Source organism: Staurois parvus, unplaced genomic scaffold (genome assembly GCF_062004578.1).
Source record: "Staurois parvus isolate SC_StPar_1 unplaced genomic scaffold, SC_StPar_1.0 ptg000538l, whole genome shotgun sequence".
NCBI classification, from domain to species: domain Eukaryota; kingdom Metazoa; phylum Chordata; class Amphibia; order Anura; family Ranidae; genus Staurois; species Staurois parvus.
The window spans coordinates 3922064-3936777 of NW_028318334.1; the positions used below are offsets into that span (position 1 = coordinate 3922064).

Consider the following 14714-nt stretch of genomic DNA (forward strand, 5'->3'; position numbering starts at 1 on the left):
CTTGAAGCGGTTTTAATGTCACAACAGTGATTTTTCACAAGAGCCCGTGAGTCAAATGAAAATGCCACAAAGGCAAGCTATAAGGTGACAACGTTAATTGCTAAAAATTGCAAGTCTTTTGTTGAGGGTGAATTTATTAAAGAGTTCATTATGAAAATGGTTGAGAATATCTGTCCCGAGAAGAAGCAAGAGTTTGCCAACATTTGCCTGGCTTGTAACACTGTAGCACGGAGAATTGAAGATATTTCATCAGATATTAAGAGCCAGTTGACGTCCAAAGGACAGGATTTTGACTTCTTTTCAATAGCCTGTGATGAAAGCACAGACCTATCTGACACAGCTCAGTTGCTGATTTTTTTGAGAGGGGTGGACGATGAAATAAATGTGACTGAAGAGCTACTTGACCTCTAAAGCCTTACGGATCAAACAAGAGGAAAAGATTTATTTGTTGCTGTTAGTTCTGCAATGACATGACATGACATGAAACTGTCCTGGAACAAAGTTACTGGGATTATTACTGATGGGGCACCTGCTATGGCTGGTGAACAAAGTGGATTATCAACCCTAATCTGTAACAAGGTGATTGAAGAAGGAGGCGAAGCTATTAAACTCCATTGTATCATTCATCAGCAAGTTCTCTGTGCTAAATATCTCAAATATGATCATGTTATGAAACCGGTTGTAAAGAATATTAATTTTATTCGCGCTAAAGCTCTGTGCCACCGCCAGTTTAAACAGTTTCTACTGGACATCCAGGCTGAATATGAAGATGTTTTATATCACAACGATGTAAGATGGCTCAGTCGAGGGTCTGCGCTGCAGCGTTTTTACTCTCTCAGAAAGGAAATCAAAGAATTCCTGGAAACAAAGGGGCAACCGATGCGAGAACTATCTGATCTTAATTGGCTGGCTGATTTGGGGTTTCTAGTTGACATAACAAAGCATCTGAATGTACTAAACACGTCTTCAGGGAAAAGATGCAGTGGTAAACCAGCTTTGTTCACACCTCAAGGCCTTTGAAACAAAGCTGCAACTTTTCCAAAGGCATTTGTCACAAACACAGCCCAATACCATACATTTTTCAGCATTGCAGGAAATAATGAACAGTTTTTCACAGGACAATTCCGGCGTGGCGCCATCTTTGAACACCCTTTGAGGTCTATGCCTACACCCAGCATATGGGGAAAACGCTGTATGAAACTCTGCCCATGTGAGTGTATTTTTTACTTCTTTCATATGTTTTAATAAACGGTCTGCACTATGGAGGATATTTTCTTTTGTCTTATGGGGATCTGAGCTGGGATCCATCTGGCTCATTGGCCCGCAAGGATATTAGAGGAGAGGTGGAAGCTGTGTCCTGTAGAAACATCTTCAAGTTACATTATCGTGAGGAGCTCATCCTAGTTCTGGTGGTGGTATATTTTACAAAAAGCGCTGTGGCCCTGCAGGGTCGCAGGTTGGAGGTGAGAGGCCATTTTAGCCGCTTCTGGATCACATTTGAGGGTGTGTGGGTTCATACACATTCCTTTGATTTGCATGCATAAGAGGAATGTGACACGGATCACTGGACTTTCCCGTGTGTACTGTTTGCAGTGCTTGTGTGGATAAAGGACTTTGGTTTGTTCCTGCACATGTGGATTGCTTCACTATTCAAAGGCTCATGCTAGGAATGAGTATATAGTTATTCCACTTGGTGATCACTTTATTATTCTTTGTTTATGTCTAAGCGCTACATCATTTATTTATATGTATGTGAGAATCACCTGTTTGGTATAGGATTGGATGTTAGCAGCTGCTGAATATTTAGTGTGAGCCAGATATATTTTTTCCACTACTGTCTTACATAAGAGCGCAAGAGGATTTTGTATCATATTGTTTTCACAGGACAATATCAGTGCGCAAATGAGCAGGTATGCAGCAGACATCGTATCTCTGGCTGAAGAGTTTAAACAGCGCTTTCAAGATTTTGCAGCTATTGAAAATGAGATCAGCCTTTTCTCCTCTCCATTCTCTGTTGACCCCGATGATGCTCCAGATCAGCTGCAGCTTGAGCTCATTGAGCTGCATTGTGACAGCGAGTTACGCAGTCGTCACCAACAGCTCTCTCTTGTGAACTTTTACCGCCAACTGGATAAGGGCAGGTTTCAAGAGATTCGGACAGGGCCCTGTGGGTGGGGCGAAATGCATTGATGCACTTCTGGTCTGCCGTCCTCTTGGCCTACGTCACTTCCGGTATTTGGAACGCACGCCGACTTTTGCGGTTCAAGCAGCCATTTTTGAGGTGGAAAGCTGGTCATCCTCTACAGTGATCCTTAAAGCGTGAGATCCCTATATTTACAATTTGGAAACTTGTTCCTTTGAAGCCTTTGAGGCTATTAAACAAGGCCTGTTATTTTATTGAAACATGTGAGTGTCCTTATTCTATTGATTTATATGGTATTGAGTGGCAGTATTACACTATGTAGCCTTTCTTTCCTTGCACACTATTGAGGATTCCATGGAGAAGTAGAGTGGAGTCGATTGCTGTATCTAAGCAGAGTGAAGGCGATTTAAGTTCCTCCTGAGGGGCTATAGGATCCCTTATATCCTATGAGGCTTATTGCTCACCTCCATCTGGTGAGTGCGGTCAATATTATTTTTCACGTGGTGATTAGGTGGAAGCACATTTTGGAACATTGTTTTGAAAATCCGTTTGGGAAAATAAGGACTTATGTTTGAAATATTATATAAATATCTTTGCACGGACATTTATTTGTGATTATTTTTATGTATTTAATTTTTGCGCTGTTTTTTGTGCTGATCTTTTGCCTACTGCCTTGATTTACCATGCCTCTGCCTTCTACCTTAACTGACCCTGGCCTGTTTACCGACAATGCCTCTGCTTGCCGACTGAATTGCTTCTACACCACATTTCTGCTTTCCACCAAAACTGTCCATGGCTTTTTTATCGACTATGCTTCTGCCTGCCGTCTGGATTATCAACCACGTTTATGCCTTCTTCCTGGACTGACCTTGGCCTGTTAAATCGACAATGTTTTTTGCCTGCTGCTTGGATTGATCTTTTGCCCTTCTACTGCAGTAGTGGGATTCAAGATAACACAGGGGTCTTGCATATGTGAGGGGCTTCAGAATAGAGAAAAAACAGTTTTTGGTTTTCTCTGGGTTTTGTTAGTCCCGGAATAGGGTCTGTTTGTCCGGAGGCTTCGAAGAGATTGGGTGAGACGAAGCCTCTACCCCTGTGCCCCAGTCCTACCTGATCAAGGCCCTAAGCCTGATGTTCCTGTCTGCTGCCTGGACCAATACTTTGGCTGTGCTGACCATATCTCCTCTTGCTACCTGTACTGACCCAAAACTTTCGGACCATGTTCCTGCCTGTTGCCTGGACCAATACTTTGGCTGTGTTAATTATATCTCTGCTTGCTGCCTGTACAGACCTAGGACTTTTTATGGACCATGTTCCTGCCTGTTGTCTGGACCAATATTTTGGCTGTGCTGACCATATCTCCTTTTGCTACTTGTACTGACCCAAGACTTTTTCAGACCATGTTCCTGCCTGCTGCCTGGACCAATACTTTGGCTGTGCTGACCATATCTCTGCCTGCTGCCTGGACTGACCTAGGACTTTTTATGGACCATGTTTCTTCCTTCTACCTGGATCTCAGCCTGCTGCCTGTTCTGACCCTGGCTTGTTTATCCACCATATTCCTGCCTGCTGCCTGGTCGAATCCTGTTGCTGTTGCCTGCTTCCTGGTCCAATGCTCTCCAAAACCATAGGTAATCTTTTGCTTATCCTTTCTTTAGCTGTGAAAAAGTTTCACATGTGGTATTGTCATGTTCAGGAGGAGTAGTAAAATGTATTTTCGAGTATAGAAGAAATATCCTATAAATTGACAACTTTGTGTAAAAAAAAAAACTTTAATTTTTTTCCATTTTCTAAAAACTTGTGGAAAAAAATAACATGTTCAAAAGACTCATTATGCCTGATAGAATATACCTTGGGATGTTTGCTTTCCAAAATGGGGTCATTTTGTGGGTGCTTCCACTGTCCTGGTGCTTCAGGGCCTTCAAAACTGTGATAGGGAGTCAGGAAATTAGATGTGTAATTTATGCCCCTTTTATGCTCCTAGAATGCATGGAGGTGCTACTTGGATGTTGGGTCTCTGTATGTGGTCAAGCTGCGGAAAAGTCTCACACATGTGGTATCGTCATACTCAGGAGTAGCAGAATGCATTTTGGGGCATAATTCTTGGTATGTACATGCTGTGTGTTAGAAATATCTTAGAAATTGACAACTTTGTGTGAAAAAAAAGTTTTCATTTTTCTTTCCACATTTTCTAAAAACGTTTGGAAAAAAATAACATGTTCAAAAGACTCATTATGCCTTATAGAATATACCTTGGGATGTTTGCTTTCCAAAATGGGGTCATTTTGTGGGTGTTTCTACCATCCTGGTGCTCTAGGGCCTTCAAAACTGTGATAGGTAGTCAGAAAATTAGATGTGTAATTTATGCCACCTCTATTCTCCTACAAGGTGTGAAGGTACTACTTGGATGTTGGGTCTCTGTATGTGGCCAGGTTGTGGAAATGTCTCACACATGTGGTATCACAATACTCAGGAAATGTAACAGAATGTGTTTTGGGGTGCAATTGCAAGTATGTCTATGCCACGTGTGAGAAATAACTTGTTATTTTGGCAATTATGTGTGAAAAAAAAATAAAAATAATTTATTCATTTTCCAAAGAATTGTGGGAAAAAATTACAACTTCAAATAACTCACCATGTCTTTTACTAAATACTTTGGACTGTCTATTTTCCAAAAAGGGGTCTTTTGGGGGCTATTTGTACTTTCCTAGCATGTTAGGGCCTCGAGAATTGAAATAGGCCCTCAGTGCTTCATGTGTGATTTGCAATGATTGGTGCCATAGCTTGTAGACTTTATAACTTTCACACAGACTAAATAATATACACCGATTTGTTTTTTTTTTACCAAAGTTATGTAGCAGTATAAATTTTTGCCTAAATTTATGAAGAAAAATTATTAAATTTTATAAAAAAAAAGAAAGAAAACCTTATTTTGTTTCTAAATTTTCGGTCTTTTTTCATTTATAGTGCAAAAAATAAAGAACTCGGGGTGATTAATTACCACCAAAAGAAAGCTCTATTTGTGGGGAAAAAATGATAAAAATTTCATATGGGTACAATGTTGCGTGACCGCACAATTGTCATTCAAAGTGCGACAGCACTAAAAGCTGAAAATTGGTCTGGGCAGGAAGCTGTAAAATTGCCCGGTATTGAAATGGTTAAAAAATATTTTTTGGGATAAAATGTAATGTGCTTGATAGTGTGTGTTTTAGTCTTTATTTATTGCTTTTTTAATATATTCCAATTATTTATTTACCTTTTTCAAATATTTATACACTATTAAAGGATAGGTCTGGAAAAATCTCTTTTGGCTCTACCTGCAGTGTGGATCACAGGATTGAACTTTGTTCTTCAATCCTGTGACCCGTATTCAGTTGATAGGCTAAACAGCTGTCAGCTGAGATTACAGAGACAGTTCAGAGTGTAGAAAACTCTGAAAATATTGATGTTAAATAGTACAAATCATAAAAAAAACAGCTGGCCCAGCTGCTCAGGTGAGCCTCTGATAGACAGCCAGGTTTTCCTTCCCCTCCCCAGCACGGTGCTCCATTGATCACTGGAGAAGCATATCATGGAGCCATTGTCTAAAAGTCACTACATCTGACCAGCTCTTGGGGGAGGTCGTAGACGGGGGGCACAGTCACAGACGGGGGTACAGGTTTCTGCGCGAGTGTGTTTTATGCTGGAGTGTGAAGCAGCAGTTGAACACAGCCCATGATCATGTCCTCTCTGCTTTTTCACAGGTAAATGCTGCGGTTTCATCTCCACCTGCACCGCATTGTTGTTAAGGAGCATGTACCCATTAATGTAAAGTGATCATTTGACAAAAGAAGGAGTTTAAAGCATAAAGCTGTATGTGTACTTGCTGGGCGCACCGAGGAAAAAACAGATGCCTTGGAAGCAGGGCTTTTTTCTGGTGGAATGCGCAGGAACCGCGTTCTGGTATCTCCGCCAGAGCTCTCTCTCTCTCTGCCATTTAGTGCGGTTGCTGCCTGAAACAAAGCAGATGGCCACGGAGGGTTCAAGTAGCTGCAGTCAGAGAGCTGAAGACAGAATGATCTGCACTCCACTGCACCTCTCCCTGCAGACCGAGCAGAAGCCCATTTTAGGGCCAGTCACTCGCTGTGTGAAAGCGAGCAGTGTGGTATGGCCACATGGATGATTATTGGATCTGGTGGTGGTATGGGTAGCTAGCCTGTCCTCCTCACCCCAGCCTCCCGTTGACTGTTGTGTGCTGTGTTTTATGGTGACAATGCTGCTGAATGGGGTTTGCTGTGACTGTTTCTTTGATGCACTGGCTCTTTGATGTGCTGCAATGTCTCTTTGCGGGATGGGACTGTCTTTGCTAGACTGAACAGTCTCTTTGCTGGATGGGACTGTCTCTTTAATAAACTGAACTGTCTCTTTGCTGGATGGGACTGTCTCTTTTGCAGGATGGGACTGTTTCTTTAACTACCTGCCGACCGCAGATAGCCGAATGACGGCTTCACTGCGGCCGGCCAGTTCTGGGTGGACGTCATATGACGTCCTCCCAGAACGCGCTCTCCTGCGTGCCCCAGGGCACCCACCTGTGCCCACCCACCAGTGCTGCCCACCAGTGCCACCCACCAGTGCAGCCCAGCAGTGCTGCCAGTCAGTGCCACCAGTCAGTGCCCAGGGGTTGTGCCAGTCGGTGCCGCCAGTCAGTGCCCAGCAGTGATGCCAGTCAGTGCCGTCTATCAGTACCCATCATCAGTGTCACCTATCAGTGCCGCCTATCAGTGCTACATATTAGTGCCGCCTATCCGTGACACCTCATTAGTGCTGTCTATCAGTGTCGCCTATCCGTGCCACCTCATTAGTACTGCCTATCAGTGCCCATCAGTGCTGCCTATCAGTGCCGCCTATCAGTGCCCATCAGTGCTGCCTCATCAACGCACATCAGTGAAGGAGAAAAAATGCCTGTTTGAAAAATTTTATAATAGAAACAAAGAAACTTTTTTTTTTTCAAATTTTTTGCACTTTTTTATTTATAGCGCAAAAAGTAAAGCGCCCAGCAGGGAGGACATACCACCAAAAGAAAGCTCTATTTGTGAGGAAAAAATGATCAAAATTTCATATGGGTACAATGTTGCATGACCGTGCAATTGTCAATCAAAGTGCGGCAGCGCTGAAAGCTGAAAATTGGCCTGGTAAGGAAGGGGGTATAAGTGTCTGGTAGGCAAGTGGTTAATAGACTGAACTGTCTCTTTGCAGGATGGTATTTTCTTTGCTGGACTGAACTGTTTTCGGAATTGGGCTGTCCTGGACTGGGGTGCTTCTTTGTTGGACTGTCCTCGACTGGGCTGTCTCTTTTCTGGACTGAACTGTCTGTTAGATTGGACTGGGCATGTCTCCTTGCTAAATATTTGGGAATGTACCTTTTGCTCAATATATGGAGATATCTCATTGCTGAATATTTGAGGTTTCTTTGCAGAATATATGTGGATGTATCTTTGAATATATAGGGATGTCGCTTTGAGGCTGTCTCTTTGCTGGGTATTTGGGGCTCTCTTTACAGGATATTTGGGGACATCTTTTTGCAGAATATTTGTGGATGTCTCTTTGCTGAACACATTGAAATTTCACTTTGCTGGATATTTAGGGATGTCTCTTTGCTGCATATTTGGGGATCTCTTTTTGCTCAATATATGGGATTGTCGCTTTGCTGGATATTTGGGTATGTCTCTTTGCTGAATATATGGTGATGCTTCTTTCAATATATGGGGCTGTCTCTTTGCTGGATATGGAGGGGCTGTCTATTGATGCTGAAGGGATCTATTCTTGCTGTAGTGGATCAATTATTGATTTTACTGCAGTAACAAACTCACAAGGCTCATGCACATGGGCGCTTAGAGCTGTACAGTAGGGATGAGCTCATGTGTGTTTAGATAAATGTCCAAACTTGGCTAATCTATCCTGCCGCGAAGCTGTCAAAGACAACAGCCAAGCCTAGGTGGCAGAGGCATTCCCCACAGCCACGTTTACAAGGGCTCCCTTTATGTGCAGCTTCAGGGCAAGGAAAGCCTCTGCCACCTACGACTGTCAATCTGCAGTGACAGCTTCCTGGCAGGATAGCTCGGTTGAGTTCAGATTTGTGTCTGGGCATGTTTTGGTCCCTGTAAGTCGCAGGCCCTGTATACATCTAGCTGCCAGTAAACATTAATGGCAAGCTGAAATACACAGTGGCTGTATGCATATACTGATACATGTCATCATGTATATACAGCTTGTTTATTTCAGCCAGACATTGGTTTCTACAGAATGGTGGCAGCTAGCTGTACCAGTGACTTGTGGATACCCAAGCACGCCCTTTTTTTTTTGCTGTATGGTTCAGAGTGTTTGTGTGCATGAGCTCTCAACTCCCTTTTCAGCATGGTGCAATAGTGCTCAACACAATACAATTCCAGCATACATTGGGACTAAGCTGAGGTCAAAATGTGACATTTTGCAATTTGTTTGCTCTCTTATTTAGGATCCCTGTAATCAGAGGCCTACAGTCTGCATGGGTACCAGACTCCTACATACCTGCAGCCCTCACTTGTGCACCCTTCCTTTTGTGAACACTTCAACAGGTATGTAAAAACCTCTAAGTTTATTGACAGTGCTCTGTTTGGGCCTAATCTAACCCACATGGAAGAAAAATATATTTTAAAAAATATTCTTCCCAAATATATTGACATATATTTGAAATACTACAATTCTGGCCATAATATAAAATATATATATATATATATATATATATATATATATATATATATATATATATATATATATATATATATATATATATCTGAAATATATTACATTTTTATATGTTGAAAAAATCTGAGGAATATATTTAAAAGTAATTTTAACATTTTTAAATGCATTCCAAAAATGTAGATTTGTATTTTTAAACACATACAGTATATTTGAAATGTATTTTTAAAAATATTTTTTCATATTTTGTAATAACGCAGTGTGTATATATATATATGTGTGTGTGTGTATTTTATTGAAATATATTGAAGGTGGCCAAAATTGTAGTATTTCACATAGATATTAATATATTTGGGAAGAATATTTTTTTGCTGGATAGGATGCAGACATCGCTGGGCCCTTGGACCCAGTTGGCCACTACGGCAGTATCAGCAAGGCAGGAGGACCCAGCAGAGAACCCTTGGTCCCTTGCTTCTTCTCAGACGGGTTCAGGTTCAGAGGTGGACAATGATGAAGAAAACTAGTGCCTCCAGAAGTTCCAGATACAAGTTAGCCCTAGAAGATGTGGACGACCTCCTGAAGGCTATCTACGAAACCTTGGAGATTAAAGAGGAGGAAGTTTGCTTATCTAAGCATGGTCTTCATGCCAAAAAGAGTAGGGTCTTTCCAGTCCACAGCTCTCTGGTTGATACCATTAAGCAGGAGTGGGAAAACCCTGAAAGGAAGCCCTTTTTTCCAGGGAGTTTAAAAAGATTTCCTTTTAACGAGGATGGGTCCCAAGATTGGACACCCCTTATCCAGGGTGTTTTGTAATATTTGTGATGCACGGTGGCATCTCCTGCATACTTTCACTTTCTCTTTCATTCCACCAGCACTGCCGCGCTTGACTGGCTCTGCCTCTCCCTCACCTGCCCCTCGGCTCCACCCCCAGTGATATTCCTGTGTGCTGGGGATGTAGATCTGGTCAGTGTGGCGCCGGCACCGCTGAGTAAATGATAGAGGGGTGGTAACAGAGTGATCTCTGGAGGGGCTGCCAGCAGTTCTCCCGCATTGGGCAGTGACAGACAGCCAAGGAGAAGAAAACCCAATTTAATTGACAGAAAGTGCATTTATATTCTGATTTCTATTCAGCTTTTCCGGAACCCATTTTCTATTGACATTGAAATTGTGGATCCAATTTACCAAATGGAACTGGCTGAACTGCAGAATTGTGACTCTCTAAAAGACACATTCAAGTCAAGCAGCCTTCCTAATTTCTATGCATCTCTCCCCTCTGAGACATATCCTAATCTCAGGAACCATGCACTCAAAATGGCAACCATCTTTGGCAGCACTTATGTCTGTGAACAGACTTTTTCCCCGAATGAAACATCTGAAATCTCCAACCAGATCTAGACTAACTGATGCAGACTTGCATTACTTGCTACGACTAGCAGTGACAAATATGGAACCCGACATTGACCATCTCATTAGCCAAAGCAGGCCCATAGTTCCCATTAAAATACTAATACGTTTGTTGATTAAACTTCACTTGTTCTTCATTTTAAATATTGTATTTGTTCCCGTTTTGTTTTTTCACTTCAAAATAAGATATGTGCAGTGTGCATAGGAATTTCTTCATAGTTTTTTTTTAAACTATAGTCCGGCCCTCCAACGGTCTGAGGGACAGTGAACTGGCCCCCTGTTTAAAAAGTTTGAGGACCCCTGGCATAGAGCATGAGAATCCTCATCTATTAGCCTTAAGCCGGCTCTATCGGCCATCTGTGTAGCCAGAAACCTTGAGTGCTGGCTTACCCAGTTGCAGACTCACTTGGCAGCAGGAATCTCAAGGCAGCAGATCTTAAAATCCTTGCCTTTACTGTTTAAGGCAGTAAGTTTTCTCACGGCTGCCTCAGCAGAATCAGTAAAGCTAGCCGCAATAATCTCAGCCAGGCAGGCCTTATGTTTAAAAACCTGGGCAGGGGATTCAGCACCTAAACTGCATATCTGTGCCTTGCCCTTTTCAGGTGACAAACTTTTTGGTCCAGGACTACAGGAAGCTTTAGAGCATACAGCTGACAAAAAGAAAGCTTTTCCTGAGAGTAAAAAGAAAATTTACCCCAGGAAAGTTTTTCATCCAAAATCGCAGGTACAGCAGCTTAAGGATGGCCAGCCCAAAAAAAACTGAATGGGACACAAAAATAGGGGAAAAGAGGGGATTCTATTTAATCCTACTCAAGGCCCCTCCAAGTCGCAATGACTTGAGTGTCCCAGTGGAAGGAAGACTGGGGACCTTTCTCCCTCAGTAGGCTTCAATCTCCCCAAACTCCTATATTTTAGATCTAATAGAGAGTGGGTACGGTTTGAAGTTCGACTCCTGTCCCCCTGCCAGATTTCCCAAAGACCGAAACAGGGCACAAGCTCTGCATGGCCTAATTGGAGACTTGGTGGACCAGCAGGTCCTAGTTCAAGTCCCTCAGAGCGAGCAGGGAAAGGGATGTTATTCCCACGTGTTTGTAGCGGGGAAGCCCTTGGGCAAGTTTTGCCTAGTTTTAAACCTGCGCCCCCTAAATCGATCACTGAGGTACAAGCACTTAAGGATGGATTCAATTTTTTTCTGTAAAAAAACATCCTTTTCCAAGGTTGTATTATGGCCACGTTGGATCTGAGGGATGCATAGTTCCATATTCCCATTCCTTGGACGAGTCAGAAATACCTGAGAATAGCAGTAAATATGGGTTCACAGATCCTCCACTGGCAGTGTCAGGCTCTACCCTTTGGGCTAGCCTCAGCGCCAAGAATTTTATGAAGGTGCTGGTGGAGACCTTTATTCCCCTAAGGCTGAAGTCCATTTCCATTGTTCCTAATCTGGATGACCTTCTCTTTGTGGCCAAATCTCACCAGCAATTGGCTGAAGGAAATCCTGAGCCACCTGCAGATCTTCAGAGCCTGGGCTGGCTCATAAACGGGAACAAGTCATCTTTATCTCCCTCCCGGATAGTGATCTATCTGGGATACGAGATCTCTTCAGTAGAGGAGAAAATATTCCTTCCTCTGGAAAAATTTCTCAAGATAGATCAGATGCTAGCAGAGTTGCAATGCAATCTGTCGGTGTCAATAAGGAAGGATTCAAGGGCAGTGGGTCTCATGACTTCATGTTTCCCGGCAGTCCTGTGGACAAGACTCCACCAGCGGCCTCTTCAGGCTTTTCTTCTGAAGATTTGGAATGGATACAGATCTACCTTAGATCTAGCAGTCCAGCTCCCATCCAGGGTCAAGAGATCCCTCTGGTAGTGGCGGAAGGAAGTAAATTTGGCCAGGGGTCTGGAGTGGAATCAGCATTCTTCGCTCATTACAACCAATGCAGCAGTTATGGTTGGGGAGCCCATGTAGGCGATATGGCAGCCCAGGGGTTGTGGTCTCAGAAGGAGTCTGAGATCCTCAAATCAGAGAGAACTGATAGCAGTCCAAAGGGCATTAGATGCCTTCGGAACTAAGCTATTGTACCATCACCTGCAAATCCGGTCAGACAATTGGGGTATAATGGCGTATATCAACAAGCGGGGGGGGGGGCAAACAAAGCCCCTCTCTGCAGGAGATTGGAGGCAGTATTCTATCCTGGGCCGAGCGAAATCTGCATTCAGTTTCTGCCATTCATCTGATAGGGTCACAAAACTCCCTAGCGGGAGGCGCATGCGCGGGCGGCTCCTGGATGGATGCGATCTGAGCACCGCTTCGTCCACCCACCAGACTCAGCACGGCACACCCCGGCCCCAAGGGATTTAAGTTACATAAACTGACAGCTAAAGGATGTACAACCCTCCACACCGATGCCCCACCACCGCAAAACCCCTGGCCAGCCAGGGAAATTAACTAATTTCTTCCCTGCTGTCACAGCAGGGATCCAAGATGGTGCCGGCTGCATGAATGCAGAACAGAGCAGCCATGAGGGGGGACAACACATCCCAGCATACAGATGCCAGGCTGCGATATCCACTGTACCCTGGAGATCCGGGTGAGTTCTCTCCTCCCCTATCCCCCTACAAGCAGCCTAGCCAAATCTAGGCCCCGTCTGGATTCTGATCATATATCTGCCTGCAACACTCTCATCCCTCCATCACAACACTGACTCATCTGTGATAGAATCTTTCCCTGCCTCTATCCAACCTATCGCCGAAATATGCATGAAAAACATGCTCTTATCTCTGCAACAAACACTACATAGCGATTTAACATCATCACTATCCCAGATTTCAAACATGCTTCAGCAACAAAAACACAGATTACGCCATACTGAAACAAGAATGGGAGAAATAATTATAGCGCATAATGACCTAATTGATGCACATGCTGACCATACATCTAAGATCGAACAAATAAATCTGAATACGATGTTATTGCGTCTTGAGCGATCCTCTAAATCTGCTAGTTTCAGAGGTATTCCTGAAAATATCATTAACAATGCACTACTACCATATATCCAACAATATATAAAACACCTCATCCCATCTCTCTGATATGGAGCTCGCCATAGATCAAACACACAGAATACCCAAACCCTCATTCTTAGCAGCATCAATCCCTAGAGATGTTCTGACTCGCATCCACTTTTACCACATAAAAGAAAAAATGTCGGCAGCCAGAAACCCCCCTCCACTCCCGCCACCACATGCAAATATCAGATTATTCGCGGATCTGTCAAAGGCCACACTCCTTAACCATAAAAAGATGATCACCATCACCAAATCCTGACAAAACCACGGAATAGACTATCAATGGGGTTTCCCCACAAAACTAACCATCAAACATCACGGTAGAATCTATACAATCAAAAACCTAGAAGCAGGAATTGACCTATTAAAGACATGGAACATAATACCCATGGATCCCCAACAATCCACCCCTACCAATATGCAACAAATGGAGGCAGAATGACTAACTTAGTACTCCTTCAATCCACTTCCAACATTTCACCTCGGATGCCATATTTCATCCAACTAATCTTTGGCTAACTGCCCTCTATCGAATATTTTCACATTACAAGATTCTCTTTGGCATGACCTCTTTCACGGTCAATGCTTGTTCACACCCCCCTTTTTGAAGTAGCACACCAAGCTACTCATGTTGTTACTTGCATTTTCCACAAGTTTTCTTTACCCCCTTTCACCTCCTGCACCACCAGTCGACCAACTAATTCACCTGTTCAACTGAAACCTGCAAAAAAAAAAATGTGAAATACACCCCCTGACTCATCGATCAAGCCAAAACCACACTACCAAGTCTGTGGAATTCTCCTTCTCACAACCACATCCATCCAACTTCTCTCAACATATCAAAAAACAACTCACCTACTCCACTAACCAAACCAAGGATCTACATTATGATTAACATCACATCTCTTAATGCTTGTGGCTTAAACTCCCCCTTTAAGAGATCGATGCTGCAAAAGGAAACCCGGGCATTCTTACACGATCACAACCTTTATGACATTTGGATTTGCCAGCACAGTACCGAAAGAGACTACACCTACTACTCCCCTTCTCACTTATCCTACTCCAGAATTGACTTTTTTATTACGGACAAATGGACTCTACAACATGTAACGTCCTCCATAACCTGGTCAGTCCACGCTCCAATCAACATAACCTTAGATGACAATCAACATTCTGCAATCCCTCACATCTGGAGACTGAATTATACGATATTGAAGAACCCAGATAACCAAAAATACCTGCTAGAAGCTCACAACCTATTTTTTTAATTTAATGCTACACCTGATATCTCTATAACCACATTGTGGCCCGCTTACAAAGCATACATGAGAGGTATCCTCATACGACTAAATTCCCAAATCACTAAAGAAAGATCCCAA

At 43.1% G+C, this 14714-nt stretch overlaps 1 protein-coding gene across 1 annotated transcript; it reads left to right on the forward strand.

The window, feature by feature from the left end:
- The first annotated feature begins 534 nt into the window (after positions 1 to 534).
- On the forward strand, positions 535 to 10258 carry LOC149451461 (general transcription factor II-I repeat domain-containing protein 2A-like). The gene is made up of 4 exons (XM_089690617.1): positions 535 to 985; positions 1267 to 1463; positions 1885 to 2109; positions 9995 to 10258. Exons 1-4 carry the CDS (start codon positions 535 to 537, stop codon positions 10256 to 10258), a joined length of 1137 nt encoding a protein of 378 aa, XP_089546743.1.
- Positions 10259 to 14714: the final 4456 nt, after the last annotated feature.